Source organism: Neolamprologus multifasciatus, chromosome 6, assembly GCF_963576455.1.
Source record: "Neolamprologus multifasciatus chromosome 6, fNeoMul1.2, whole genome shotgun sequence".
Taxonomy (NCBI): domain Eukaryota; kingdom Metazoa; phylum Chordata; class Actinopteri; order Cichliformes; family Cichlidae; genus Neolamprologus; species Neolamprologus multifasciatus.
Genome location: NC_140444.1, coordinates 8,510,847 through 8,538,156, shown reverse-complemented (window position 1 = coordinate 8,538,156; position 27,310 = coordinate 8,510,847). Strand labels below are relative to the sequence as shown.

The window sequence follows — 27,310 nt, the reverse complement described above, 5'->3', positions numbered from 1 at the left end:
TTGGGATGTGGGGAAAGAGGGGAAAAGAGGGAGCAAGGCAGGAGGTGAGGGGCACTGAGTGAAGCTGGGAGGAGTGTGTCTGGGTGTGGAGCTGTCATCCCACTGAGGGGAGTAGCTGTGGTGTTTTGATCAAAATCCAGAAGATGTGGGAGAGAAAAGAGGGGTGTGAGTAAATGAGGGAGAGAAAGAGGGAGAGTGTGAGAGAGCAAGAGAGAGAGAGAGAGAGAGAGAGAAATATTTCCACCCACCCAACAAGGAGACACACTCATAAACAGCAGGCAGACTGAGTGAGACTCAGAAAGACACAGAATCTCAGGGCAGCACCAGTTCAAACAGCGAGGCAGACAGAAACAGGGTTTCATTGAGAGAAGTTTTTATTAAAGAGCAGGAAAGGTCACACACTCAAACAGACACACACACTAATAAACACAGCGTACCACACAGACAGACAAGCGAGGACCGGCTAAACCCAAGAAACACAACCATTAGTCTTTTAGGGCTCAGTGTCTCTCCCCCCCCCCCGTCACACATACATACACCCACCGGTGCTGTTGCAGAGAGTCTGTGCTACCCATTGTGAGGAGCAGTGCTGATCGAGCCCAACAAGTGGAGCAACAGGGAGGAAGGAGCCAACGAGTGGATGGATGCCTTTTGCAGACTCAGTGGCCTGGACCCTCTATGGGTGAGTTTATGATGTGTTCACTGACCCTGGAATCACATCGTATTACTGAGTGTGTGGCTTTTTCAGCCAAGGTCACTTTTAAACAGCATTCATTTAAAAAATGAGGTATGTCTTTTTAATTCCTGCTTATTCCTGCAAAGATGTCTGTTAATTTCAGCTCGTAGTTGTCTATGAATTGCTAAATATGAAATCAAAGATATTTTTGTTATTTTGGCAGATTATATTATGAGTATTAGCATTTGTTTAGAGAAGTGTTGGTGTATAAACACACTGGTATAATTCTTGGTGAAACTCTCCTAAACATTTTTTTAATCTAATTATTTAAATGATCAGTGCCATTAGCATTAGCCAGATTAGCATTTTGTCCTTGGATACCTGTTGTTCATTGGGATTAGAAGGATTACTGGCACTAATAAATAAATCAAATGAGTAATACTAATTTTGTGTGTTTAGGGAGAAAACCCACATACATTGACCTTCTCAGTATTCGCAGCCAGTATTACTAATTCTAATGTAAAGCTTCTCTGAACGCCAGCCTTTACCTTTGATGAATACCACAGTTGTGTGTTTATTGTCATCCTGCGGCATAATTCATAACAACGAGATGCTGATTGGATGAAATGCACCACAGTGAGTCTGCTGCTCTAATTGGAAAAGGTTTTTAGTCTTGCATGTTTGCAAGACTCCACACTCTAAATCCCGGCTCTAAAATAAAAGGAACGGCTGTAATCCAACTGGAATGCCAGGATTATTAAATGCACTCATTCCCAACTTGACTTTTTCAACCCTCGTCCTTCCTCTTTCACTCGGTTTCTGGTTCTCGTTACTTCTTGTTCTCTGTTTCTGCTCCTGCAAAACCTCAAAACAACTGCCATCAAACACTGTTGGGAAAGTGAAAGCGTGTTACTGTATTTTGTGCAGCCCTCGCTGCCATGAAACTTCAAAACACAGATGTGCTGTTCTTACGGGATGTTTTAACAGATGTTTCTGTCTTCTGCTGGCCACAAATATCTATTCCTATTAACTACACGGACCTTTTTACATGTTTTGGAAATGACATCATTGCTGACTCACTGGTCACAGCCTTGGGGCAGCAATGCAGATTTATATGGATCTAAAACCGAAATTGTAACGTCCAGCTCAGCAATCTGTTCCAGCAACACCTGACCTGAAAGGTTTTAGGACAAATTTGAAAGGGGCCAATTTAGGAGCTAGGATTGTGTTTAGCGTCTTTCTTTTTAGATCAACCTAATCTATAATTTGAACAACAGGCCAAAGTGAGACAGACAGGGGAGTGATCAACGCTCCCTTAAATTACAGTCTCTATAGTTTATACACGTCACATACTCACAATAGGTAATCCTCTAACAGTTCCTCAAAACTCAAGGAGATTGCAACACGCTGAATTGGTTTCTGAAATAAAGGGGATGTAAAAAGCAACAATGAGCAGATTCAGAGGACAGTGAGTGTCTCTGTTCTCCACTCTCAAATCACTTTGTCAGGTAAAAATAGACACTATTGGCATCTACCGGACACCATTTCAGCCAAGGGTCAGAAACAAGCAAAAAGCACAAGAAAGAGCTCAGAGAGGCTTTGACGGGTTGGATGTCATCATAAAAGTGCGCTGCTCATCTACCTGCCACTGACCACAGAACTCAGACAGGTCTGTGAAAGTAGCCACCCACTCGCTCCTTCTCAAGCAGTTTTTCACTTAAATGGATTTTGATATGCCAAACCTCACAGAAGCCGCTGTTATACCATAGGTGCAAAATCATGCACTCGTTGCATAACCTTAACCAGATATGTAGTGAAGCTGTACGTGAGAATCAGACTTTTAAGGCGAGGCAGCCAAAGAAGTGTATCATTATAATTGCTAGCTACTGAAAGAGAAACTGAAGAGCCTGACAGTCAGATCATGATTCAGACCCATGTGGCAGTAAACAGTATTGACTGATGGTAAACTTGAATTAATCACAGCTGCCCAGGCATGTTACCAGAAACGACAGCGTCAGTCTGTCCAATGTCTCACCTGCCGGGCTTCACTCAAAAGCCTGTGTGTGGACATACGGTTGTTACATAATAATCTGGCAGCTGCCACCAATTTTGGCCACTTTACCTTATCCCAGTTGGACTTCTACCAGCCGAGCCAGACGTATGTGCCATGCTAGAAGCTTTAAAACCACTTCCTGTGGTGACTCCTCGGGGCAGTGTTGTTAGCACAGCCAGACACCCTGCCCCTCATTAGGGCAGCGAGGTGATAAACAAGGGAAGCTTGACAACAACAAGCCATTTAGCCCCAAGTATCTTTTTTTAACGATAGACAGACTATCTTGGTTGTGCTACTGTTACGTAATCTCAACATTTTGGCAGCATTTGCTCAACACACCTCGTCTGCACAAACTTTTATAGTTTATGGGCTTCATTATTACTGTAGTTCTTGACCTCATCGTTTGATTGGTTGACAGTTATATTGTCCTACTCAAATTGGGAAACAAGCCAGAGATGTGGTGAGGGGAAAAAAAAATAAAACATTCAAATACTGACTCAGCTTTTTTGGCAAAGGAGGCCTTTTCCAGCTCGCACTCTCTCAGGACTGAGCACAGATACGTTTTCTGTTGACCTGCTGTGGTTTCGCTCTCACTGCATTGATGGATGAAACGTAGGACCTGCACCAAGTCGGGATTTTTGCCACTTGGTCCCGCCTGCTTAGTCTGTCAGATGATGAATATAATCCGTTTGACCTCGGTTTCTGGCTTTTAAGCATATTCTTTCGATCTGAACTTTTGAACTTCTTGTTTTCTCTCTGCTGCAGGACTGGAACCGTACATGGTACACAGCCAACCCAGACCTAACCCAGTGTTTCCAGAACACAGTGCTGGTGTGGGTCCCCTGTATCTATCTGTGGTTGCTGGCCCCTTTCTACTGTCTTCATCTCTACTGTCATGACCGCGGACACATTCAAATGTCCTGTCTCTGCTCTGCCAAGATGGTGAGACATCATTTTAAATGCTGGCCAGTCTTCAGTTTATTGTTTACGTTTTTTAAGAAACGTCGAAACATTTGCTAGGTTTGTGTTGGGTTTTTTTGTTTTGTTTATTTTTGTTCTTAGCTTCTCGACTCATTCTCCTCTTACTCTCTGCTCTGTTCAGGTGTTGGGTTTCCTGCTGGCTTCATTTGGCTTTGTGGAGTTCTTCTACATCCTGTTGGAGAGGAGCCAGGATATCCAACACCACATGGTCTTTCTGCTCAGCCCTATTATTCGCAGCATGACTGTGGTAAATACTGTGGCTCTTTTTTCTCACACATGTACACATCTATCCAAATCAAACTCCAGTTGTTTTAATTTAATGTTTTATTGACCTGGAAAAGGTTACGCACACTTTAGAACTTGCATGACAGTTGGAACATCAAGGATAGGAGCAAGGTGCGTTTATCAATTCCTTATTTAGCCAAAGCACTGCACTGTGTTCTTAGTGTTTGTACTAAGGGGGGAAACTACATGTCGTCAGAATGGGAGGGATAACATTAAGGCACAGTGTTGAAAACAAATCCTTTAAGAATAAAAAAGCAAGAGCTACAATGCAAGTTTTTAAACACAGTTACTAAACACAGACAACAACTTTAATATTACTGCAAAGCAATCATCTAATTGTGCATCAGCTGTCCATAATTTCTATATATAGATGCACCGTTGATTTGTAGATCTGACATTTTCTTCATTCAGAGTAGCTTTAGCTAACAGAGATGTTTGGGAAATATTTCAGCTTGTGTCCTGCTGGCTCACATGTCACTGTGCAAATATACAGTATGCTAGTCAAACACTGAGGCGCAAAGATGCAGAACTATAGCTAGATTTATGGTGTAGCAGGCAATGCAAATATCACAGTAACCTGCTTGTATTTGACAATCACTCATCGTACTGCAAAGCACTTATATAATGACATCACTTAGTGTTTCATGTGGAGTCAATGTAACTGCATATGTATGTGCAAAGTTCCAATGCAATGAAAGTGTGACTGTTAGGTACTTTGGCAGTGGCCAAATAAACCAAATATAATGAATCAGATATTTTGCAGCCTGGATCCCTCTTTTACAAAATATCTACAACTGACACTGAAAAAAATGGAAATTGCTTCATGTTTCCATCTGTGATTTCCTCTCAGCTGAGCTCATGAGACACCAGAGGAAGTCCATTCCCTCTGACTTCCCCTTTCCCAGTTTGGACCCTTCCTCTTTAATTTTCTTGCTTCTGTGAGTCTACATGCGTTGTTTTTTACATTATGGCTATAAAATCTGCAAGAATATGACTGAATATAATGTGTCAGAGTATATACCTTGGAAACGGTATACACTACATAATGAAAAAACACTGCATAAACCATAATATGTCTTATAGGTGATGATCTAGTGTATACTGTTTCCAAGGTATGTACTGTTTGTATCTGACACATCATCATGCATCATGATGATTGGTCAATTATGTATTAGAATTCAAATGAGCTGCTTAGTGGCGAAGAACATTGACAATGGCATGGCTTCAATCCCAATTAAGTCCATATGACTGTCTTCCAACTTTGTGGTCTGTCTTTAAAACAAAAACACACAAATCCAGCAAATACAAAGGTGATGACACACAATTGTAGTCTGTGTTAACCCTAATTACACAGGAAGATTCGGTCTTTATATAGCCTACAGGTGTGCTGTTGGATTGGAAGTTTAGATGCCAGATGCTTCTCTGAGCACAGGTCTTCTGACCACAACTGTATTTAAGTTCAATGGGTTCAACTGCAACGCCTTAGCAAAGAAGAAGAAAAGATAAAAGACAAAATAGCCCTCCGGATACCGTAGCAACAAGAATCCTCGGTTGGGTATAAACCAAACCCAAAATCCCAAAAAACCCAAAACAAAAAGCTCTGACTCAAATGTTTAGATCTGAATCAGTGCAAGACATATGCAGATGTACGTAGTCTGGAAGAGATCTTTAATCTTTACAAATGTTGTTTGTATCTTCCCTCAAAACATCTCGAAGCAAACCATACTGGCCTCCACGACCCAGATCACAGCGGTGTCTAGGGTGAGCGGTAGAAGGTTATTTATAGAAAATAAGGCCCAGCGTGCAATCAGAGAAATGTTTTAGCCTTTGTTGATAGAAAAGTCCCTGAATGTTTCTGAGAACATCGATCCCACTCATTTTCAGTACATCTTAAATGATACTTAACTTGGATGAGAAGGCAAAGGAGAAGAGGAGTACAGCTCAGCATGGGTGGCAAGGCAAGTTTAAAATGCTGTTTATCCTGAGCAAGAGTGATAGAAAGTACAATGCTATGCAAGGGTGCAGAGCCCAGATGGGAAGGGACCTGTGAGCTTATAAAGTTGTCGTATACAACCCACACAGTCGTATAAGTTTACGTACAAAGCTCTCTCTCTCTGTAGCCTCATACAGGTTCTGCTCAGTCTCACTCTCCAAGTCAGACAGCTTTACCCACCTGTGGTCTTTTCAGACTCTTGAGTAAATACCAGCACGTGTTTGTGTTAAAAAATACACTGAGACGTCTCTTGTATCAAAAGGATACATCTCAAAAAAGGTCCCTTATTTGGAATATCTAATTTCTCACACCGGGGAGGAGGGTGGGGGGGCAGACAACAAACTCCTAAATCACATTAAGAACATGTCTCCAATCTTTTAATCTATGTGCCAGACTTATCTTTATTAAAGGATATAATTTCCTAGATGTTGATTCTAGCCACATACCACCAACCAGTCCCTGGGTGCGGGACGGGAACACTGTGCTCTTGTTGCTCTGACCAGTTTGTTTTGTTGCCCTTCAACTCAAGTTAGTGTATGGGAACGCTTTCGCCCAAGTCAGTCAGCCCACGAATGAATCGTGGTCAGTACGGATGTAAAGTACGCACATGACACCGGCTATAATCAGTAATGCCATGACGTAAAGCTCCTATTCCATCCCCAGCACTGCACACTTCCCATGTAATTATAAGGTCGGGGTTTGATTCAGGCCTAGTGATGAAGTTAGTTCCACCCACTGACTCCTACAAACAGATGGGCTTATGGTTTGCAGCAATATGGTGGCAAGACAGAGCGGAAAGCTAGGAATAAGAGCGACCTTCCTCTCGTACGCTGACCTAAGGCCAGTTTGATGTTAAGGTTTGGACCAGGGCTGATGTGATCTTATGTGTTTAGGAGCAAAAGAATTTAAAAAAAGAAGGTTTTTCCCATGGGCTTGGTACAGCACACTAACATAGAGTATAATAGATATGGTGTTAAGTGGTCCCATAGTCTTACTTAACTCCTCCAGCAGTCAATAAGATGAACTGACTAATGGGTCAAATTAACCTATGAAATACATTCATTTATATTGATTCATCCCCAGTGTTAATTATCGCTAAACTGTAGCATTTTAGCATCTTTTAGCTAATTATTTTATCTTTATGATCACCAGCAATATCTAGTTTAACATAGTTAAGAATATTGTTCCCATATGCAGCAGAGGAAAATACTTCTAAAAGTGTATTAAATAACAGTTGAAGTTATTGACTTTTGCATTTGTTCAATCTTTATATCATGCTGGGCTGTCCCACAAATCCATTTTTACCATTCACTGGCACTTTAATCTATTGTTATGTAACTGGAAGATTAACTGTGGCATAAAAATGTCCTATTTTTCTCAAATTTCATTTGACGATAATCTTAAATCTCCAGTAGTTGCTACACAGCTAGTATTAAAGCATTTTGTGTTTAGTTGGCTAAGACCACAAAATTGAGTTAAGAGAGGGCTGGACTGGCACTGCTCAGGCGCGTGCAACCACAAGCATTAAGGGTTGGGAGATTTTGAGCCTATAGGCTCAAAATCGTTTGCTAACAGCACTGCTATGCTATGTATATAAAGCAGTGAATGAATAAATCAGGCCAGTGTTGCTGATTTTATGTTAAAAAAAACAAATATGCATTTAACGCAGAATAAAATTGCATTGAAAACTATTAAAGAAGCTACTCAGTTAACTAAAGTATTGCTAATTAGAATAGCTTCGGTCCAAAAGCACACAAGATTCTTTGACATTTGTGTGTTTTGAGTTGGCATGTTGTTCACATCCCCTCTTTACTGTATCTATGGCTTTCCCTCCAACTTCCCAAACACATTCAAGTCAGGTAGACCAGAGACTCTAAATTCCCCATATGTGTGACTGTAACACTATTTATATTCTCTCTCCCTGATGGGCTGGTGAGCATCAAATGTGTTGGGGAAAATGAATGAACAAATGAAATCAAATCAAATCAAATGTTTCATCATCACTGCAGCAAGAATATTGTTTATATTAGCACAAAGATATTCACTGGATTTACACAAAGTGCTTCAGGTTGTTGATGCAAAAAAAAAAAGTTACATAACTGACAGACCAGCAGTTTATAACAGGACAGCACTGTGGCTCGTCCCGGGGTAACCAATGTGAGTGCTCATTATGAAACCTAAATCCGCTTTCTCCCCACTTGGCGATGAGCTGGCACGGTGAAGTGACGTCTCACTTGGCCAACCACTCGGTGAGGGACCAATTACAGAGGTTCACGAGCCGATGCGTGCCTCCTCTGAGCACAGACAGATAGCCAGCATGTCTAAACCAAATTAGTCTTTTTTTGCTTGTTTGTTTGTTTGTTTTTGGAGAAAACAGGAAAGTATATAGGACAGTCTGGCATGCGGCGTACATGTGTCATTTTTATAAAGAGAAAAAAGCCAAGTCATATTCGTGTCTGCAGCCAGGGAATTCCCAGAATCAGGGCTGCTTTTTTAAAACCATTGACCACATTACATTAGATCACATGAAATCTGTGCTCTGTGGAAAACACTTGCACTGACAGTTGCAGCTAATAGAAGAGAAAAAGGTTCTGTGGTTCCACGAGTGGCATCCGGTGACACATGCAGCCATTAAAAGATCGCCTGTCAGCATCCTCGGGTCATGCATTTGTTTTAGTAAGCAAGATAGCATTTGTTAATATTAACCAGGAAAAACAGCTTGTTGGCAGTTTTATTCCCCTGCATCAAGGGAAGGTTTTTTCATGAATTAAATGTCATGTAAAATGTTAACCATAGTTAACTTCAACGTTGGTCAGCATTTTTTGCAATTTGTTTTGTTGCTATATGAAGTTTGCACTGCATTTGTTAGTGGATTGTGAAGTTATTGTACTGATTTCTAAGCTAGTTTGGCTCATTGTTGGTTAGGTGAGAAACGATGAGCATAAATATCACTTTCTTTGGATTTCTGCAGAATATCAGAATATTCAAATAAACTGAAGTCTTCATATAGACATAAATCCAGAGGCATTTAGAGTCAAAAGAAAGCCTTTTGGAAGATCTCTGTTTTTAAATTTATAATGCAATCTATAGACACAATGCCAATTAGAAAGCAGTTGACATGACTGTACACAGACTATGAAAGTAATAAATCTGAGTTTCCCAGAGACTGAAAGACATTGTTGTGCTCTACAAAAGTTGATTCCTCCTGGTCCTTTTGTCCGTGAAGTCATTTCAGGCAGTATCAACGTGGCATCACAGACTGGAGTTTGGCTCTCTTCTCTCTGGTGCTCTCAGGGACAGAGTTGTTTCCTGTCCTGTGTTGCAAGAACCACACATGTTAACTGTTAAATTAAAGTCTTTCTGTCTCTCTTTCTAGATCCTGGCCATGTGCATCATCCAGTTGGAAAGAATAAGAGGCTGTCGTTCCTCTATATTCCTCTTCCTGTTCTGGGTCTTGGCTGTTGTTTGTGCTCTGGTGCCTCTAAGAGCAAAGATCCAGCTAGCCATGGATGAGGTATGTGGTTAGCCTGTTAATTAATATAAAAATAAATGTACCCTTTAATATAAACGATATCATCTTGCATCCAAAAAGACTGAAATCAAAAATAGGCTCATGTCAAAGTGAATTTGTAAGCGTGCCCAGTCTGAACTTTGTGAACCTGCTGTGTCTAAACACCGTGAAGAGGTATCTAATCAGCTGTGCTCCTACCCATAGTCTAGACGCGAGACTCCAGCAGCACAGCTTGAGCTGTACCCTGTGTCAGAAAAGAATTTCTATTCTATCCCCCAATTTTAACCAAGGTAGCCCAAAGTTAACACAATGTGTTGGAGGATGACACTGCCAATTCTGGTCAAGCCTGTGTGTGTTTAGGGTTTCCTTTTCTTCCTGTGTCTCCTGTCAAACACAGCAATCATTGTTGTATGGGGGTAGGTTTGTATTTTTGTTCACGCAGCCGTGGGGCAGTCGTATTTGCATTTCCATAAAAACACACACAAATCCATATTTCTGTTTTATCGTTTCTCAGTGTGACATTCCCATACTGTTTGGGGGAGAGTAATGATGGGCCTGGGATAAATGCTGGTGAGACATGGCAGCCCAGGGTCAGACCAGAGGAACGTCAGCGCTGTGTTTACGGGCCTACACTGCTGTAAACACAGCCAGATGGAAATCTATGCATTCACACATAATGTAAAGTCATATATGATTTACACGCAGATGTTTTCATTTCACACATGTGGACACGTGAACACACATGTAACCACTCATAAATTCATACCAAATCCTCCATACCATTTTCTAGTTTATGATGAACCATATCTACGTATTAAATTTGGTTAATCACTTTAGGCTTTTTACCACATCCTCTCCTCCAAAAACTGTTGTTGCTGCCAGCTAGAAAGTATTATACGTCAAGACTGGCATTTAAAGTTTCAGATTTGCAGGCAACTCCCCTAAAACTCATAAAACAAAGGAAGTTATAATTCCTGGTAGACTAATTGGCTTAGTCTACCACAAAGAGAGTAAACTGATTACAAAAATTAAATGTAATGTGTCAGCTACTGAGACAAATTTTGTTTTTATGCTAAATAGTGGAGCTAGGTATCAAGCATACAGCCACAAGAGATATCACTCCTCTCAACTAACTTGGGAAGGAAACTGAATGTGCTCTTTCCTAGAATGTACAAATATGAATTTAATACTCATACAGTTGCAACAGAAGTAGTGAGGAATTTCCAGGATCCCATCAGGAAATAAAAATTGGACTAGATCTCAGAAGTAAAACCAAAGAAAGGAAAGATTTAGGCAATGAATAGTGACGTTATAGATCTGTCTAACAGTTTCAAAATTGCAAACAAAATATTTTTAGTGTTTTTTTGACTAGTATATTTCAATGTCTGTAATTTTAAGTCGGTTCATTAATTAAAAATGCCATTTTGTTCCCAGTTATCCTGGCCAGTATTTGTTTTCTGAGGGTTTTACTATAGCGGTCATCACATCAGTACTGTTGCATAACAAAATATAAACAGTAAGACGTTTTCTTTTGCTGTGATGAGCTATAAAAGAAGCGGAGGCTGCACAGCTCAGCAGTTTTATTCAGTGTGGACTGTATATAGCGCTGAGATGTATTCTAAATGTTTAGGAAGAATGTGTACATTTCAAATTGCAGCGTTGACAGCTCAAGTTGACGGAGTTCATGTTTGCGGACCCTTGGTCATTCTTAGCTGCATGACCTACATTTTTCCCACCCGCTCTCCGACCATCCTGACCCTGTTTTTCACAGTGTGGCCGGATCCGTTTGGCTTCTTCATATCGCCTTTCTGGGCACGGCACCACACTTTTCAGAGAAAATCATTTTACTGTTTACCATGGCTCCAACTCTTATGCATAGCCATACTGCTGCACATACACAGCACACAGCCTGTGGCAGTGGCTCTGACCCAGTTGTAAACAGAGCCTGTGCCAGAGCCCAAAGTTTCTGTATGTCAAGAATAACATGCGAGTCCTACAATTCACAAAAGTCTCTGAGTGGTTAATATTGCAGCTGCTCCCTTGATTGAAAGTAAGGGTGCTGGTTTGTGAAACCACAATTTCCCTGTTTACAGATACGGGCTCTTAGCGTGACTGCGAGACAAATTTAACTGTTGTTTCATTTATAAAAAGCACACCATTAAAGACTCTGGGTTTTCACCCTGATTTGGCTTAAAGGTCCAAAATACTCTTTATTGTGTCTGTGATCCCGGTGCAGAAACCATCCTCCGCTATACGGCTTGCGCTCAAAGGAAAAGCTATATAAAAGCTATATAATGAATTTTGTGCTGTTGTGAAACTGCTCACAAAACCACAGTGGTGACAAATGATCCATTGTACCACAGCCAGGATGTTGTGTGATTTGTTAAGTAATGTTGAAAGAGATGAAACAACCAAAATACATTTTGATTCAAATGAAAACCCTCGTCATGTCAGAGCGGTGTTATCTTTTTTTGTGGCATGAGCTCGGCCGCAAAGCCAATTAATTGTGTCCCTAGTTTAAAATAAATGTCTAAATTGCAAAACTTGCTTAAAACCAGTAAACTCAAAGAACTTTAACTGCAGCATTCTGACATTATCAGCTGCCTTTTCATTGCTTTTCCTATTTATTTATTCCACAGGGCATTGCTTCTGATATTGTACGATACCTCGCCTTCTTCTCCTACTTCACAATCCAGTTGGCCCAGCTATTCCTGTGCTGTTTTGCTGACCAGCCTCCCGAGGGAAAAATCATCTCAGAAAAGGTAGGCAGAGGAGAATGTAAACCGCTTCCGTCAAGAACATCCTCTATGATTACCTAGGAACGAAAAATGCCGGAGTGGCTGTCCTGTGGTTTTCCGCTTTTGTTGTGAAGACACTTTTTACTTTTGGAGGAAATGATGTGATTCACATCCTCCTTCCTTTCACTCTCACATGTCCACTTTGGCTTCCTGTGAGAGGAGTGTGAATGACTGTGTGTGCCTGTGTGTCTGCATACCTTCAGTACTGCTCACTCACTTTGTGAGATAACATCGAGACCACTGCTAAGAGTCTGTGACCGCACAACAGAAAAGCAATTACTTAATACAGATCTCACTACCCCATCAAACATGAGCTTGGTAAAACGTTGTTGAGCTCAGAATAATATGCTGATTAGGGGTAACTCACAGGTGAATGAAAATGAGCCTCTAACTTATCAAACAGACATATGATGTAATATTTCCGCAGTGGTAAACAATTGAAATAGCTGGAAAAGTCCCCTAAGAAATTGCTGGCAAGTAGCAAGGAGGTTGAGGGTGCAGAAGCCACAGTCTGGCGTGGTGGACACACCCATTTTTCTTCACCTCCTCCGTTGCTCTGCCGCACGCTCTGGTTAGAGTTACTCACAGGAAGAGAGGAAGAGGGGAGACAGAGAGTAAGAGCACTGGTAATGATGAGAGCAAACACCCCAGTGAGGGGGTGGCAGGGTGGAGGAGATGCCATAAAGTTTGCGTGACGGGACAAACTCTCTGTTTTTCTGCGTGTTTATCCACTTGTTATAGTTTGTGATGACACATTTCCACTCTGTCTGCAGCAGACCTCAAAACGTCATATTCACCCTGCGCTAACACTGAGCACTATTTGTGCTGTTCTGTGGGAGTTCGTGGCCTTTGCTCCTCAGACTGGACCACCTGAGTGTGCAGTGTTGTTTGCGCACATTAGCATTCTTAAACACAGCCCGCACAAGTGCACCATTCAACCATCAACCGACGGACTCTGTCAGGATGTGTATTTCTCAAAAACCCTCAAGTGGTGAGAGATTTACTGCGAAAACAACAGTGAGTCTGGTCTTTAATCTGTTGCAGAATCCCTGTCCTGTGAAAGATGCCTCTTTCCTGTCAAAGATCCTCTTCTGGTGGTTCACTGGGTAAGATGGTTCTTTAAAACCCTTTCATTTTTAGGCATCGGGTGACTCACTGCAACAACAGTTTGTGCTTGTTTACAATAATATGTTTATTCTGTTTGAATCACTTCCCGTGTTTCTTCGTCAGACTTGTCGTAAAAGGATATCGCAACCCACTGGAAGCAGGGGATCTGTGGACGCTAAGGGAGGAAGACAGATCACAAAAGATCATCTCAGATCTGGAACAGGACTGGACAGCTGAATGTGCCAAACTTCAAAAGTGAGAATTATTTAAATTTGATCAATTTTATTTGGTACTTTGGGTATTTACAGTGGTACTGCAATGCACTTTGCATATGCATCTGTATACCTCTCTTGTATGGCTGGGATTACGCTCCTTTAAGACACGTCTACAAACATCTGCAGACACCACAAACACATAATTGTTCTCATTATACTACTTTCTAGTCCACTTGGAGTCTGCTCGGGGGAAGCATGTGCAGTTGGTGGACAAGTCTGTGGGGTCACCGCAAATTGGAGGGTACAATAACAGCCGTGCTGAGTCTCACATACAGCTGCTGCTGATGAAACTTACATCATTCGTACCCTAGTGGACTCTCGTGTACTAGTGGATGCAAAATCTATAACAAAATCTGTTACAGTACTGGAAACAATAGCATTATTTTTGTGTCAACCTGATAAACAGTCATCTTTCAAGTCCTCAAACTGCAATTCTGACTTTCTGTTGAAAATTCTTATTTAAATCCTAACCTTATGTAACCACGTCTTTATTGGGATCATCAGCTTTATTTGTTCGATTTTAGAAAGCATCTGCTTTTACATAGTTCTCCACATCAAAAGCATGTAAAATATCAGCATACTCCTTTAAAGAACCACATCTTCAGCTGGTTAATGTTTGATATGTATCAGGCAGCAGTTGGTGCATGAATCAAACAAAAGACAGGACACGACATGTGCAGGAAATGCACGTGTCTTGCTATTTTGACATAGGCCTGTGATCCCCTGTACTCCTCTCCATATTGTCATAGCCAAAAATCAGTTCCATTTTATTGCAATGTGGTCAAACTTCAACATGGGGCTGGTCGAATTAATGACCCGAGCAGAGCAGAGCTGTAACTGTGGTAAATTAAAACTTGGGACGTCTCATCACCACAGGCATTTAGGGGTAAAAATAGGCCCAAAGAGAGTCATTTGAGGACAATACAATACCATAATGTCAAGACTAGAGACTCTGTGCCATTTTCAAGGCTTGTTAACACAATCCAGTGCTTTGAAAGCAGTTGTTAAGTCTAATAATTATTTCAGCAAATAATGCTTTTCTAAGCTGCCAACAAATTCAGCAATGGCACGAAAAACAAGTGCTTTTTTTAGAGTTTTACATTGGAGACTTGAAAGACAGCAGCATGTTGGTGCATCTCTAACATAGATGTCTGTAACTGTGACCATGTCTTTGCTCTTTTAGGCAGGAGAAAGCCTTAGCATCAGGCGTGGCGCTGGGAAGCCGACTGCCAGAGCAGGCTCAGCTCCTCAGGAAGTTGCAAAAGGAGCAAAGCTCTGGCTTCTTCCTCCTCAGAACACTGGCACGCAAATTCGGCCCGTACTTCCTGACTGGTACTCTGTGTATCATATTCCACGATGCCTTCATGTTCGCCATCCCTCAGGTGCTAAGGTAAGAGTGCACCAGAACCTCAAATTCTGCTTTTATGAAAGACATGTGGCTTTAAGTAGATGTAGTGTGAGTTGCCAATATGTGCAAATATTAAGTGTATCTCAGCCAGTACCATGAGGCCCATGAGTATTTTTTTCCATTGCTGAAAATCCCTTAGATAGCAGTTCTCTCGTTTATATAATCCACAAATGTTGTGACGATTTAGCATAAAGATAGAAATGAAGTAGTCTAGTCTGATAGAAAGAGGTTCACTTAGTGCAAGAAACTGTGCCATTATATTTGGAATGAGATACTGTTGTTGAGTTCCCGAATATAGCTTTTTCACTGCTCAGTGTCCCACAAACCAAATGGCATTGAGTGTACTGTATTAAGGAAAGCTCCAGCCAGACCTTTCCAAACCTCAGCTCCGACTGAAATTACCTGGATGCACTGCAGACCAGGCTAGGGTAAAATAAAGTTTTATTGTTTTACTGCTGGGAAAATTCAAGAAACAGCAGACAAAAATACAACCGTCTAAAATATCTCTTTAAATATAGAGATAGACAGATAAATAGCGTTAAGGGATTTGGTGATTTATGACAACTGCCAAACAACAACAGAAGCTGGCAGCAGTGAAAACAGGTCATGGCCGACCCGCCACCCGCCTCACCATCCCACCAGTCAGACTGGAATGTTGTTGTTGATGCAAAGCACAGAAGCAGTGGAAGTGTTAATTACGGTCATAGAGCTGTGAGCAAGAAAAGTAGACGAGACCACAGCCCTCTTTGCTCCAGTAAGGAGGACATGAAGAGAGAGAGAGGAGGCTCTAAATGGCAGAAATGCAGTTGGACCACAATAAGGGAGCCGCTGGCCAAGTGTGAGGGCAGCCTGGCCACAAGCTGAGCTCTGTTGTGCAACCTAGGCTACTTTGTGACGGCCAGTCAGCCAGCAGCCACAGCAGCGCTCAAGGACATTGGCAAAAGCACACGAAAAGAGTCAGATAATACCAGATTGAATCTGTAAAAAGAGTAAAAACCTGTCTGTGCCTGTTTTGCTTTGCATCCTTCGCAACTTTCCAGGAAAGATATAGAAACAGAGCCTCAATACAGAGGTTGAAGACAAAATTGAACATGTGCAACCATCTGAAACATTGCGATTAAGTATCTCTTTGTCCTCCTCCATAGTCTTCTGCTGGATTTCATGAGAGATGAAGATGCACCACTGTGGAAGGGCTATTTCTACGCCACGCTAATGTTCCTCCTCTCTTGCCTTCAGTCCCTCTTCAACCATCAGTACATGTATACTTGCTTCACAGTGGGAATGAGGGTGAAGACAGCTGTCATGGGCTTGGTTTACAGGAAGGTGAGTCACTCTACATCTACGGACATGAAGCCACCAACCGACACAGACACAAGTGGCACAAACAAAAACCTTATCTTCTTCCAGATTGGAGTATGTGATTAGCAGTTTTACCTAAGATGAATGATTGCGTGAAATCTTTACGAGGATATTAAATTACACTGTAAACAACTCTGTCTCTTTTGTTGGCAATCCAGTCTTTGGTGATAAACAGCTCTGCCAGAAGGACTTGCACTGTGGGCGAGATTGTGAATCTGGTTTCAGCAGACACTCAGAAGCTCATGGACTTTGTGGTGTACTTTAATGCTGTGTGGCTGGCTCCGATTGAGATTGCGCTTTGTCTCTTCTTCCTCTGGCAGGTATGTTGAAATGCAGTGTTTTTACAAAGCATCCAATTCATGCACAAATGAGGCCCAACAGAGTAAGAGAAAAAAAACAAACCTTGAAACAATCATATCCTTTCATCTTTTCTCAGCAACTTGGCCCGTCAGCTCTGGCAGGAATTGCCACTGTCATTCTCATTTTTCCACTCAATGGATTCATTGCAAAGAAAAGAAGCAAGCTGCAGGTAAAAGCTGTTACAGGAATTCTTCACACTTTCGTTCCAGTAGCCCAGACATCTGGCACGTCAGGTCAGGGATACCACAGCTGGTTTAGATAGTGACTGAAGAGCTGTGTGGGTGTTTGGCCTGGATGGTGCATTCTCCCTTGTCCTTTTGATGTCTGGTCCATATAACATGCTTGAAAAACAATGACAGGAAAGGGTGGGCAGTAGAAAGGCATAATTTTTCATTTCTTTGGAAAGACAACAGAGGCTTCTGTAAATTTGGATGCCAGTTTAATCGAACTTAGTCTTGAATGCAGTGACCGCATTCCTGGCTCTTTGTTGTTTCCTTGTTATAAAATTCACAAAAATGTAACAAGCAATAAATTCTTACTGAATTAAACAAGTTCTGTGATGTTCGAGAAAACTACTACAGCTGTAATAAGGGGAGTCAAACCCATGTTCACAAATGCATGAATCCTGTGGTCTGCTAATTGTCTATCCACTGTGCCTCAGTTCCAGCTTTCCATGCGGTCTTTTTCAAACAATACTGAGTAAAAACCCCTGTGTCTGGTCAACAGGAGATTCAAATGAAGTTCATGGATGGCCGTATCAGACTGATGAATGAGATCTTGAATGGGATAAAAATCTTGAAGTTTTATGCCTGGGAGAAGGCCTTCCTGGAGCAGGTTTTGGGCTACAGAGAAAAGGAGCTCAAGGCTCTGAAGAAGTCTCAAATTCTCTACTCCATCTCCATCGCATCCTTTAACTCCTCTTCTTTCTTGGTGAGAACAATCATTTGATAGACATTCCAATACAGAGGCTAACTCCACGATACTAACAAGCAGTCCTGCATGTCTAAAGTCTGAATAAGCCCACTGTGCTAAAGAGCTATCTAGTCTGCAGTCTTGATAGTGAAGCGGTCTTGAATAAATAGACATGTAGACAAAAAAAAATCTTGTAGTTTCTCAAGTACAGTAGCAATATATTAGATTTGATTGATTTGTTAGGAATTCACTTCATGACCGTCCCATGATAGCACCAAATGCTAACTATAGGCTAGGAGTGTAGCTTAAACAGTTGAGAAATGTAGCACGATCTGATATCCTCGTGTTGGTGTTGTTCTCAGATCATCATACTAAAGGTTGTTCCAGGATCAACATTGCAAGTGACCAATCAGAATGTTGTGATGTCATACTTTTGCGACTTCGGGAAAAACCGGCGTAAAACAAAAAACTGTACTTAAGCTGCGAGAAACCGTCTTTGTCCGCCGATCAACGGACCCTAACCCTGACCCTAAACCTAACCCTTTAATAAACGCTAAGCAGAATTGATATTGTCCTTGCAACATTGGAATTTCATAAATGCACGAATGGGTTGGTGCGCACAAGAATAACGTCGCAATAATGTGATTGGTCACTTGCAATGTTGAACCTGGAACAACATTTTCATGATGATCTGGGAACAACACCAACACGACGATATCAGATCATCCAGAAATGTATATGCCTGTATAAGAAGCAGTCAGCTGTGACTGAAGGTGATTGCTCTCAGGGGGCTAATGCTACAATGTCTCTGCTGCAGCTCATTTAGTGCTTAAAATCTAAATAACAGATGCCATGAAGAACTTAGTGGTGCTGTGAATTTCGTCATCTTTACAGAAAGGTATCAGTCAAAGCCAGTAGTATCTATTGTCTCAGCCTCTTCTATCGAAAAAATACAAGAAGAATAAAGCGTACCTCATGAAATTACATTTAGGCCACAGCTCCACAGGTCCCCATTCATTCACGACTCTTGCACCATACCTTAAAATAGTATCATTCTACTAGTAACTATTATTTTCTCAGTCATGCTAACGTGTTGGCAACCACCAGGTATAACCATTATACCATCTTACCATGCCAGAAACACAAAGTAAGCTGAGACAATACAATAATTACAAGTGTTAAATATCACATCTCAATAAGGTTGTGTTAGATCATCAAATCATTAAGATTTATCCTCTGGAGATGTCTGAAGAGAATTTCATCTTATTCTATCAAACACCTTGCTGGAGACGCAAAAAATAAAATTATACATAAGTGGCCTTATTTTAAAGATCCAAGTCTACAGAACAATAAGACTCGGCTAGACTTAGGGTTACGTGCCACAGACAGGGCGGGGAAGTCAGAAAGTAGTATCAGACATTTAAAGCGTTGCTGCTGATTTTCGTCTCGATGCGGGTTAAAGTATATTGACAATTTAGACCTGTGCAATCCTTGTTCTTAAAACTGTCTGTGCCTAAAGAGCATGCAGGGTTCTGCCCATAAAAGTAACATTTAGTGCCTTTTTTCCCCCCAAGATTGCTTTCTCCATGTTTGGAGTCTATGTGATGCTTGATGACAAGAACGTCCTGGATGCACAGAAGGTCTTTGTCTCCATGGCGCTAATCAATATTCTGAAGACTCCACTCAGTCAGCTTCCATTTGCAATAAGCACAACCCTGCAGGTAGGTTGCATTTCTTCTCCATCCATGATTGAGGATATTAATTTCACAGTCCACAGTTTAACAGCACATATCGACCATTTCATTTCTGACTGTTTCAGGCTGTAGTCTCACTGAAACGTCTGGGGAAGTACCTGTGCTCAGAAGAACTGAAAATGGAGAATGTCTCAAAGGCACCACTGAGCTCTGGTAAGAACCCCACCCATATACACTATTAAATATACACTATTACACTGAACGAATACACTTCTATACTTTTCAGTTTCACAAATATCCACAGTTCGGTTCCCCATACTGCCTGAAATCACAGGCTGTCATAATCAATATAAGCATCCCACAAGATGTAGTTGTTTATAACTGTGGACTACCACAACCTTGTATGGATCATGTGCACTGTCACTTCCTGGGTCCCCAGGCTGACTGGTAGACAGGGTAATTATAGGATGTTCCCTTCAGCGGTTGAATGTAAATCACAGCATGAATTCAGACATATGATTCAGAAAGAAATAAAAAAATATACTGCACTCCTCTGTCTGTAAACTGTCAACGCTTCCTAAGACAGCTTGTGAAAAAGCAGCGGCTCTGTAATTTGTATGATTAAGAAAATTCACTTGTAATTACGTCCCGGCTGCACCCTGCCGAGTAACTTCAAGGAGAAGCTTTGTTCTGAAAGTTTGTTTATCACTAAGGATGAAAGAATACATCTGTTTTCCAGTGCTCGCTGCAGGTTTTGTTCATTTAAGTCAATCTTTTCTTTATTGTTTAGGCGGTGAAGATGTGGTCATAGAAAACGGCACTTTCAGTTGGTCTGCAGAGGGTCCTCCATGTCTTAAACGGTATGTCTTAAGTATGTGTTTATATGTTTAGGAAAAAAAAGATTGAAAAACGAAATCAAAAACAGAATAAAAGATTTGAGGCTTACAGGAAAATTCACTTCTTTGTTGACAGGATCAGTGTCAGTGTACCTCGAGGCTCCCTTGTTGCTGTGGTAGGACATGTAGGCAGTGGAAAGTCCTCGTTGTTGTCCGCTATGCTTGGGGAAACGGAGAAAAGAAGTGGCCAAGTTACTGTCAAGGTACTAAGCTCGCGTTCCATAACAAGGTCTATTCATAGTTTGTGGGCAACTTGTAATAAATATTGATATTCTCGCTTTTGACTGTCTCTTCACAGGGTTCTGTGGCGTATGTTCCCCAGCAAGCCTGGATTCAGAATGCCACAGTCCAAGACAACATCATATTTGGCCGGGAAAAGCTAAAAACATGGTACCACCGTGTGCTCGAGGCCTGTGCCCTGCTCCCTGACCTGGACATCCTACCTGCTGGAGATGCTACAGAGATTGGAGAGAAGGTATTGAATACTTTGTTTAAAAAAAATGCTGCTTCATGCATATGTTCAGTCTCAGATATTTTAAACGTTTTTTCTCCATGCAGGGACTTAACCTCTCAGGCGGGCAGAAGCAGAGGGTCAGTTTGGCCAGAGCTGTCTACAGAAAGGCTGATGTATACTTGCTGGACGATCCGCTGTCTGCCGTTGATGCACATGTGGGTCAACACATCTTCGACAAAGTCATTGGACCAAAAGGAGTCCTTAGAGACAAGGTAATGCCATATAACGTCTGCAAAGTGCAGTTTATCCAGTTCAACGCAACCACAAAGACAATTGCGCCAGTTACAAGTTCTGTGCTATTGTTATCATAATATGGAAACAACCACTTTGCTGACACCTTTGTTTTCAAGAAAGCCTCAATTTAGCGTTGGATTGTGCTTACATGTCATTTTTCTGACTTGTGTGGCTTGCTATACAGACCCGCATCCTGGTGACCCATGGGATGAGCTTCCTGCCACAGGCCGACCTCATCCTCGTCCTCGTAGATGGAGAAATAACAGAGAGCGGCTCTTACCAGGAGCTCCTCAGCCACCACGGCGCATTTGCAGACTTCATCCACACCTTTGCAAGCACAGAGAGAAAAGAGAGTGCCATGCAACGAGGTGAAGAGACATTTCAGACATTAGTTTTGCTGTTTTACATTAAGACAGTCTCTTAAATTCCCAGTAATAACTCAACACTATGCACACTTTTCATGTAGCCGGTTCCAGGAGGTCTAATGCTCGCCTCAGTATGGTCGACTTCATGCCATTCTCCAGAGATCTCTCACAGGAGCAGCTCATTGGGTACATTGACAAATGCATCACTCCTCATTCTCACATTTGGAATATGAACCATACTTTTTTATGAAACTGACCTCTGACCTCTCCTTAGGGGTGACACCACTAATACTAACCTGCAGAATATGGAGCCTGTTTCTGAAACAGACCAGGAACAAGTACCAGAGGACTTGGGAAAGCTCACTGAAGTTGACAAGGCACGCACTGGAAGAGTAAGTCTGAAAAAGGCCTAAAATTAGGTGTCAGTGCCACTCCCTACCATGCTCTGCAGTTTCCCTCAACTCTGCTTAGCTTGCCAGTATATTTCAAATCATTGCTGTTATTTTAGATTGTGTAAGTCTAATGTTTTGGTAGACAGTCACTCCCCTTATGTTATTTTTGGCTAAAACAAGAAGCCATCTTCAATGAAAAGCAATTTTACATGACCTGCCCAGCACCAAACAGCAAACAGATACACAGCAGTAAAGTTAAACACATGGTCATGGCAGACACATTGTTCTGGTTGTGTCGGCAAAAATAGTTATTGCTGGTTTAATAATTATGAATAAAATTGTTTTATTATCTCTGATCTGGACTTGGATAAATGGGAGGGAATGGATGTGAAGATAGTTCTCTTATTCCTGCTGCTTTTTATCTGTTTGTAACAGGTGAGGTTGGATATGTACAAGAAGTACTTCAAGACCATCGGTTTGGCCATCATCATTCCCATCGTCTTCCTGTACGCCTTCCAGCAGGGTGCTTCGTTGGCTTACAACTACTGGCTCAGCAAGTGGGCTGATGATCCTGTTGTTAACGGCACCCAAATTGATACAGACCTGAAACTGACTGTCTTTGGGGCCCTTGGGTTTGTGCAGGGTGAGTTAGTGGGTTTAATTCAAATGATGCTTCAAATGATTCAAACAATTTAACTTAGTTTGGACATAACAAACACTCATTCTCCCTTCCCTTCAGGTGTTGCTATCTTTGGTACGACTGTTGCCATCTCTATCTGCGGGATCATCGCCTCTCGCCACTTGCACATGGACCTCCTGAACAACGTGCTGCACTCTCCAATGTCTTTTTTTGAGTCCACGCCAAGTGGCAACCTCCTGAACCGCTTTGCTAAGGAGATTGACGCTATTGACTGTATGGTCCCTGAAGGCTTGAAGATGATGCTAAGCTACGTCTTCAAGCTCATGGAGGTCTGCATCATCGTGTTGATGGCGACACCCTTTGCAGCCGTGATCATCCTGCCTCTGTCTTTCCTCTATGCCTTTGTCCAGGTATATTTTCTCCCCAAAATATAAACTCTCCACTCTGATCTTTAGTTTCTTATTTGAGATGATGCTGTTGAATGTTGCTTAGCAAGAGCTGGGTTCCATTACTGTATGTTATTGGAAAGTTCTGGGCTCCAAAACCAAACCTGCTGATTTTGCCATCCACTTGAATTTCTTTTCCCACCTGCTGACATGGACTTTGAATGCATTCACTCTGAGTCACTTGTTTCATTCATTAAAGATGGTGTTTTACTTTTCCACTGTGGCCAACAGAGCTTCTACGTTGCCACATCCTGTCAGCTGCGCAGGCTGGAAGCCGTGAGCCGCTCGCCCATCTATACCCATTTCAATGAGACGGTGCAAGGCGCCAGCGTCATCCGAGCCTTCGGAGAGCAGTCCAGGTTCATTCTGCAGGCTAATGAGAGGGTTGACTTCAATCAGACCTCCTACTTCCCTCGATTTGTGGCCACCCGGTGAGAGGATATGCAGTCATTATAAAGTGCCTTAGCTTTATTCATATTCCATTTGCTCACTTAGCAGTTGATGAGGCTTGATTAAGGTTTATAACATTAAGAATTGTGGTTGATTTATGAGATAACAATGTTATTAATGATATTAATGATAACACTGATATCTACAGGTGGCTGGCAGTCAATCTGGAGTTTGTTGGTAATGGTGTGGTCTTAGCTGCTGCCATTCTGTCTGTGATGGGGAAAAGCACCTTGAGCCCAGGCATTGTTGGTCTGGCTGTGTCACATTCCCTCCAGGTAATACAGTCTACCCACAGTCACGTTGTTATACTGTTATCCAAGTAGCCACCTTATTACCACCAGAAACACAGTCATATTCTTTGATCACACAGCTACAGAATGAGGCATTTGGGAGTTAAACTAGAAAAAGTGAAAATTGCATTGTTTTTGTTTCTATCCGGAAATGCATCGCATTTCAGGAGAAGTAAGTTTTTTCACTAAATATTGCAGGTGACTGGAATCCTGAGCTGGATTGTGCGATCTTGGACTGATGTGGAAAACAACATTGTTTCCGTTGAGAGAGTGAACGAGTACGCTGACACTCCTAAAGAGGTCATTATTCCCACCGCGCACACACGTACACCAATTACTGCTTAGGACAATAAACTGTACTAGAGGATGGCTTTTGTTTCTCTACTTATCCTTCCTTATTGGCTCATACAGGCCAGTTGGAGTATAGAGAGCAGCTCACTACCCCAGGCCTGGCCCCAGAACGGTACTATAGAGTTCCAGGACTACGGACTGCAGTACCGTAAAGGCCTTGAGTTGGCTCTGAAAGGAATCACTTTGCATATTCATGAGCGAGAGAAGGTAATTCATTTTGTGTGATATTAAAAGTTTTCATCGCCTTGATTTAAACTGCATAATTATCTAAAACATCATTTCTAAAACCTAATTTTTTTCAGGTCGGAATTGTGGGTAGAACTGGAGCAGGAAAATCCTCACTTGCCCTGGGAATCTTTAGGATCTTAGAGGCAGCAAAGGGAAAGATCTTTATCGATGGAGTCGACATTGCTGACATTGGACTCCATGACCTCAGATCGCGCATTACTATCATTCCTCAGGTACAATAACTCTTATTGATATCTGGCTTTCATCACATTAACTGCTTGCAGCAGTAATGATCTGGATCGAGTGTAAAATCAGCCATTAAAAAAAATATTAGTGATTATATTACTCATTTAGACATTTCGGTGATGAATAAAATCTCTGTCCTCTCTCACAGGATCCTGTGCTGTTCTCAGGCTCCCTCCGGATGAACCTTGACCCTTTTGATACCTACACAGACGAGGAGGTGTGGAGTTCACTGGAACTTGCTCACCTCAAAAACTTTGTATCTAATCTGCCTGACAAACTTAACCATGAATGCACAGAGGGAGGAGAAAACCTCAGGTACACACCAATATGACACGCTACAGTTCAGTAGCGTCTACTCCAGCACCACGTTTAGTATGATATTCTAATCTTCCCTTCTCTTCCTTTGTATACGTAGTCTGGGTCAGCGTCAGCTCGTATGCTTAGCCAGAGCCTTGTTGCGGAAAACCAAAATCCTGGTTTTGGATGAGGCAACAGCTGCTGTGGATCTGGAGACCGACACACTCATCCAGTCAACAATCCGCACACAGTTTGAGGACTGCACTGTGCTGACCATTGCTCACCGCCTTAACACAATCATGGACTACACCAGGTATATTAATGTTCATTGTCTATTTAGTGAATCGACAAAAAAGTAATGGTGACAATTTTAAGAATTCATTAAGTGACTGAGGCTAGGTAAAGATCCCACATTAGATGATCCCAGCTTCTGGAATATTGCTGCTTTTATCCATTTCTTGACACAGTCCAAAAGTCTGTGAAAAGAGAGGACTTGCTTTGGACTCTGGACACTAACATGTAAAGGGCATTTGTTATTAGAAGAAGAAAAACAGTTTTTATTTACCATTTCAAAGACAGTAAATTGTGGGAATGGTTCTAAAGAAATATATTCTTTCTTGTAGCCCTACAAACAAACTTGTTAATAGTAACTTTTGCCTAAACCAGTAGTAGCTATGCAGTTTGTGGAGTCAAAGAGTCAAATCCAGGTGTAACATGGTCACTAGTGACATGCATTGTTTTTGCATTATTTAACTGCACTAACTTAATCAATGAATTGTTAACTTATATTCTGTCATTTGTAGATGCTAATTAACATACAGAGGAAAGATCTGTTTGTAAAAACTGCTTTAAAAAATGGATCTGACTCTTGCTGCCTGTGGATCTGAATGAGAAACAGCTAGATTATTTGTTGGACTATGTAAAAGTGTTTGAGGTCAGACTCTCTATGTGATGCAGGCAAGTTATATGCTAGTAGAGTGTTATGCTATATCCAGATACAGCAAAGGAAATGATGACATGTGAGATGACATGGAGACTGTTTTGTACCAATACGAATACAGATGTGCTTTGCAATATTTGCTTGTACTGCACAGCTTTATTACACACCTATATGTTGCATATAAACAATATACTTTCTTTCTTGCTGCTTCGCAGAGTTATCGTCATGGACAGAGGCCACATTTCTGAGATGGACTCTCCAGCCAACCTCATCTCACAGAGGGGGCAGTTCTATCGAATGTGTCGGGAAGCCGGACTGGTCTAGGTCTCCGTTGGGCTTTGGCCATAGAACTGATGACCTGGTGTACAGATGTGGCACCTTATGCTTATGGCTCTCCAACACACATTAATCTGGGCCATTCCAAGCTTTGTGGCAGCTCCAAAGACCTCTCCGTGAGGGCATTGTCGATGAATCTCAAAAGCATTTGTTGGTTTTTAACAGACAGACACACTGTCCCAAGTCAGGAAAAGACATTGTTAACCTCAGAGGATGAAAACTATACAGGAATGCTATACTGGATATTTGAGTCTCGCTACAAATGTTGTATTTCGATTAATGGAGTCAGTTTATTCCATAAAAAGGATTAAGCCAAAGGCTGGAATGAAAGGGTAACACAAATCTTAAGGATTTTCATTCTCTTTAAGAATGGAAGCTATATTATTTTTGTAGTTTTATAAGTGTGTATTTTTTTATGTTTTCTCAGGCTTAAATATGGATGTTTACTCACTCTTTTTTTTAGCCTTGTATAGAAAGAAGAGGCAATTTTATAATTTTAAAATGATAGAAGTCTTATTTTGTCTTCTTGTCTCAGAAAGTGGGTCAGGAAATTCTCTGACACACTAACCTTCAAAAGGTTCAAATGAGGAGGGCAAATGAGGTTTGTACTGCATTCAAAATCTGAGCTTAGGGCAGCCAATTTGGAGTTTTTATATGTAAGGGAAAATGAGGAAAACATTGAAGTGAGCCAACACATTAGCAATCGTCCAACTATGTTGTGGCCATTGTTTATTTCTGTCAAAGTAAACACATAAAACAGTCAATAGAGTCCTTTCTGGTCAGATTTAACCTGACACCGGTAGTGAAAACCACCATGAATGAAGAGAATGCCTCGTGAAAACAATGGTGATAAATCTCTGTGTGATTGTCTCTCAGCGTCTACCACACAGACCCAAGCCATACACACACGGAGAAGATAAAAATCAGTGTTTGTTTGTTTTATTTTTTATGGTGCTGACATGTTGATTTTAGTCTCTATTCAAAGAATGAACCCTATGGACTTTTCAAGGAGAAGAAGCATTTACTGTTTTGTCTTACTGGTTTAGACAATATATTCTAAGAGAAACCCAAGTTTTTATTTATACCATTTGACAAAATGTATTAAGTGTCCTTAAAATTATGAGGATTATGTTATATTTATACTTTTTATAACAAGCTTGATCATTTTCACTGACCTTTTACTGTTAATGGCTTTTGTTCCATACATCATGCTGGAAAATAAAATTTATTTGACTCAATGGTTATGACTGGCTTTGCATTCATAAGTATATAA

The 27,310-nt window shown here is 41.4% G+C and overlaps 1 protein-coding gene across 1 annotated transcript; it reads left to right on the top strand.

Annotated features, from left to right (window-relative positions):
* abcc6a (ATP-binding cassette, sub-family C (CFTR/MRP), member 6a) lies at positions 1 to 27,275 on the top strand. Its single transcript, XM_085163249.1, has 31 exons — positions 1 to 682; positions 3,495 to 3,671; positions 3,832 to 3,957; positions 9,365 to 9,502; positions 12,139 to 12,261; positions 13,342 to 13,403; positions 13,528 to 13,659; positions 14,863 to 15,069; positions 16,233 to 16,410; positions 16,605 to 16,766; positions 16,883 to 16,975; positions 17,533 to 17,736; positions 19,293 to 19,439; positions 19,538 to 19,625; positions 20,203 to 20,272; positions 20,385 to 20,511; positions 20,607 to 20,783; positions 20,867 to 21,034; positions 21,241 to 21,424; positions 21,523 to 21,607; positions 21,696 to 21,813; positions 22,249 to 22,456; positions 22,553 to 22,863; positions 23,131 to 23,330; positions 23,498 to 23,624; positions 23,838 to 23,939; positions 24,051 to 24,197; positions 24,293 to 24,451; positions 24,613 to 24,779; positions 24,880 to 25,074; positions 25,917 to 27,275. The coding sequence occupies exons 1-31, from the start codon at positions 641 to 643 to the stop codon at positions 26,023 to 26,025; spliced, it is 4,533 nt and encodes a 1,510-aa protein (XP_085019375.1). The 5' UTR covers positions 1 to 640; the 3' UTR covers positions 26,026 to 27,275.
* Positions 27,276 to 27,310: the final 35 nt, after the last annotated feature.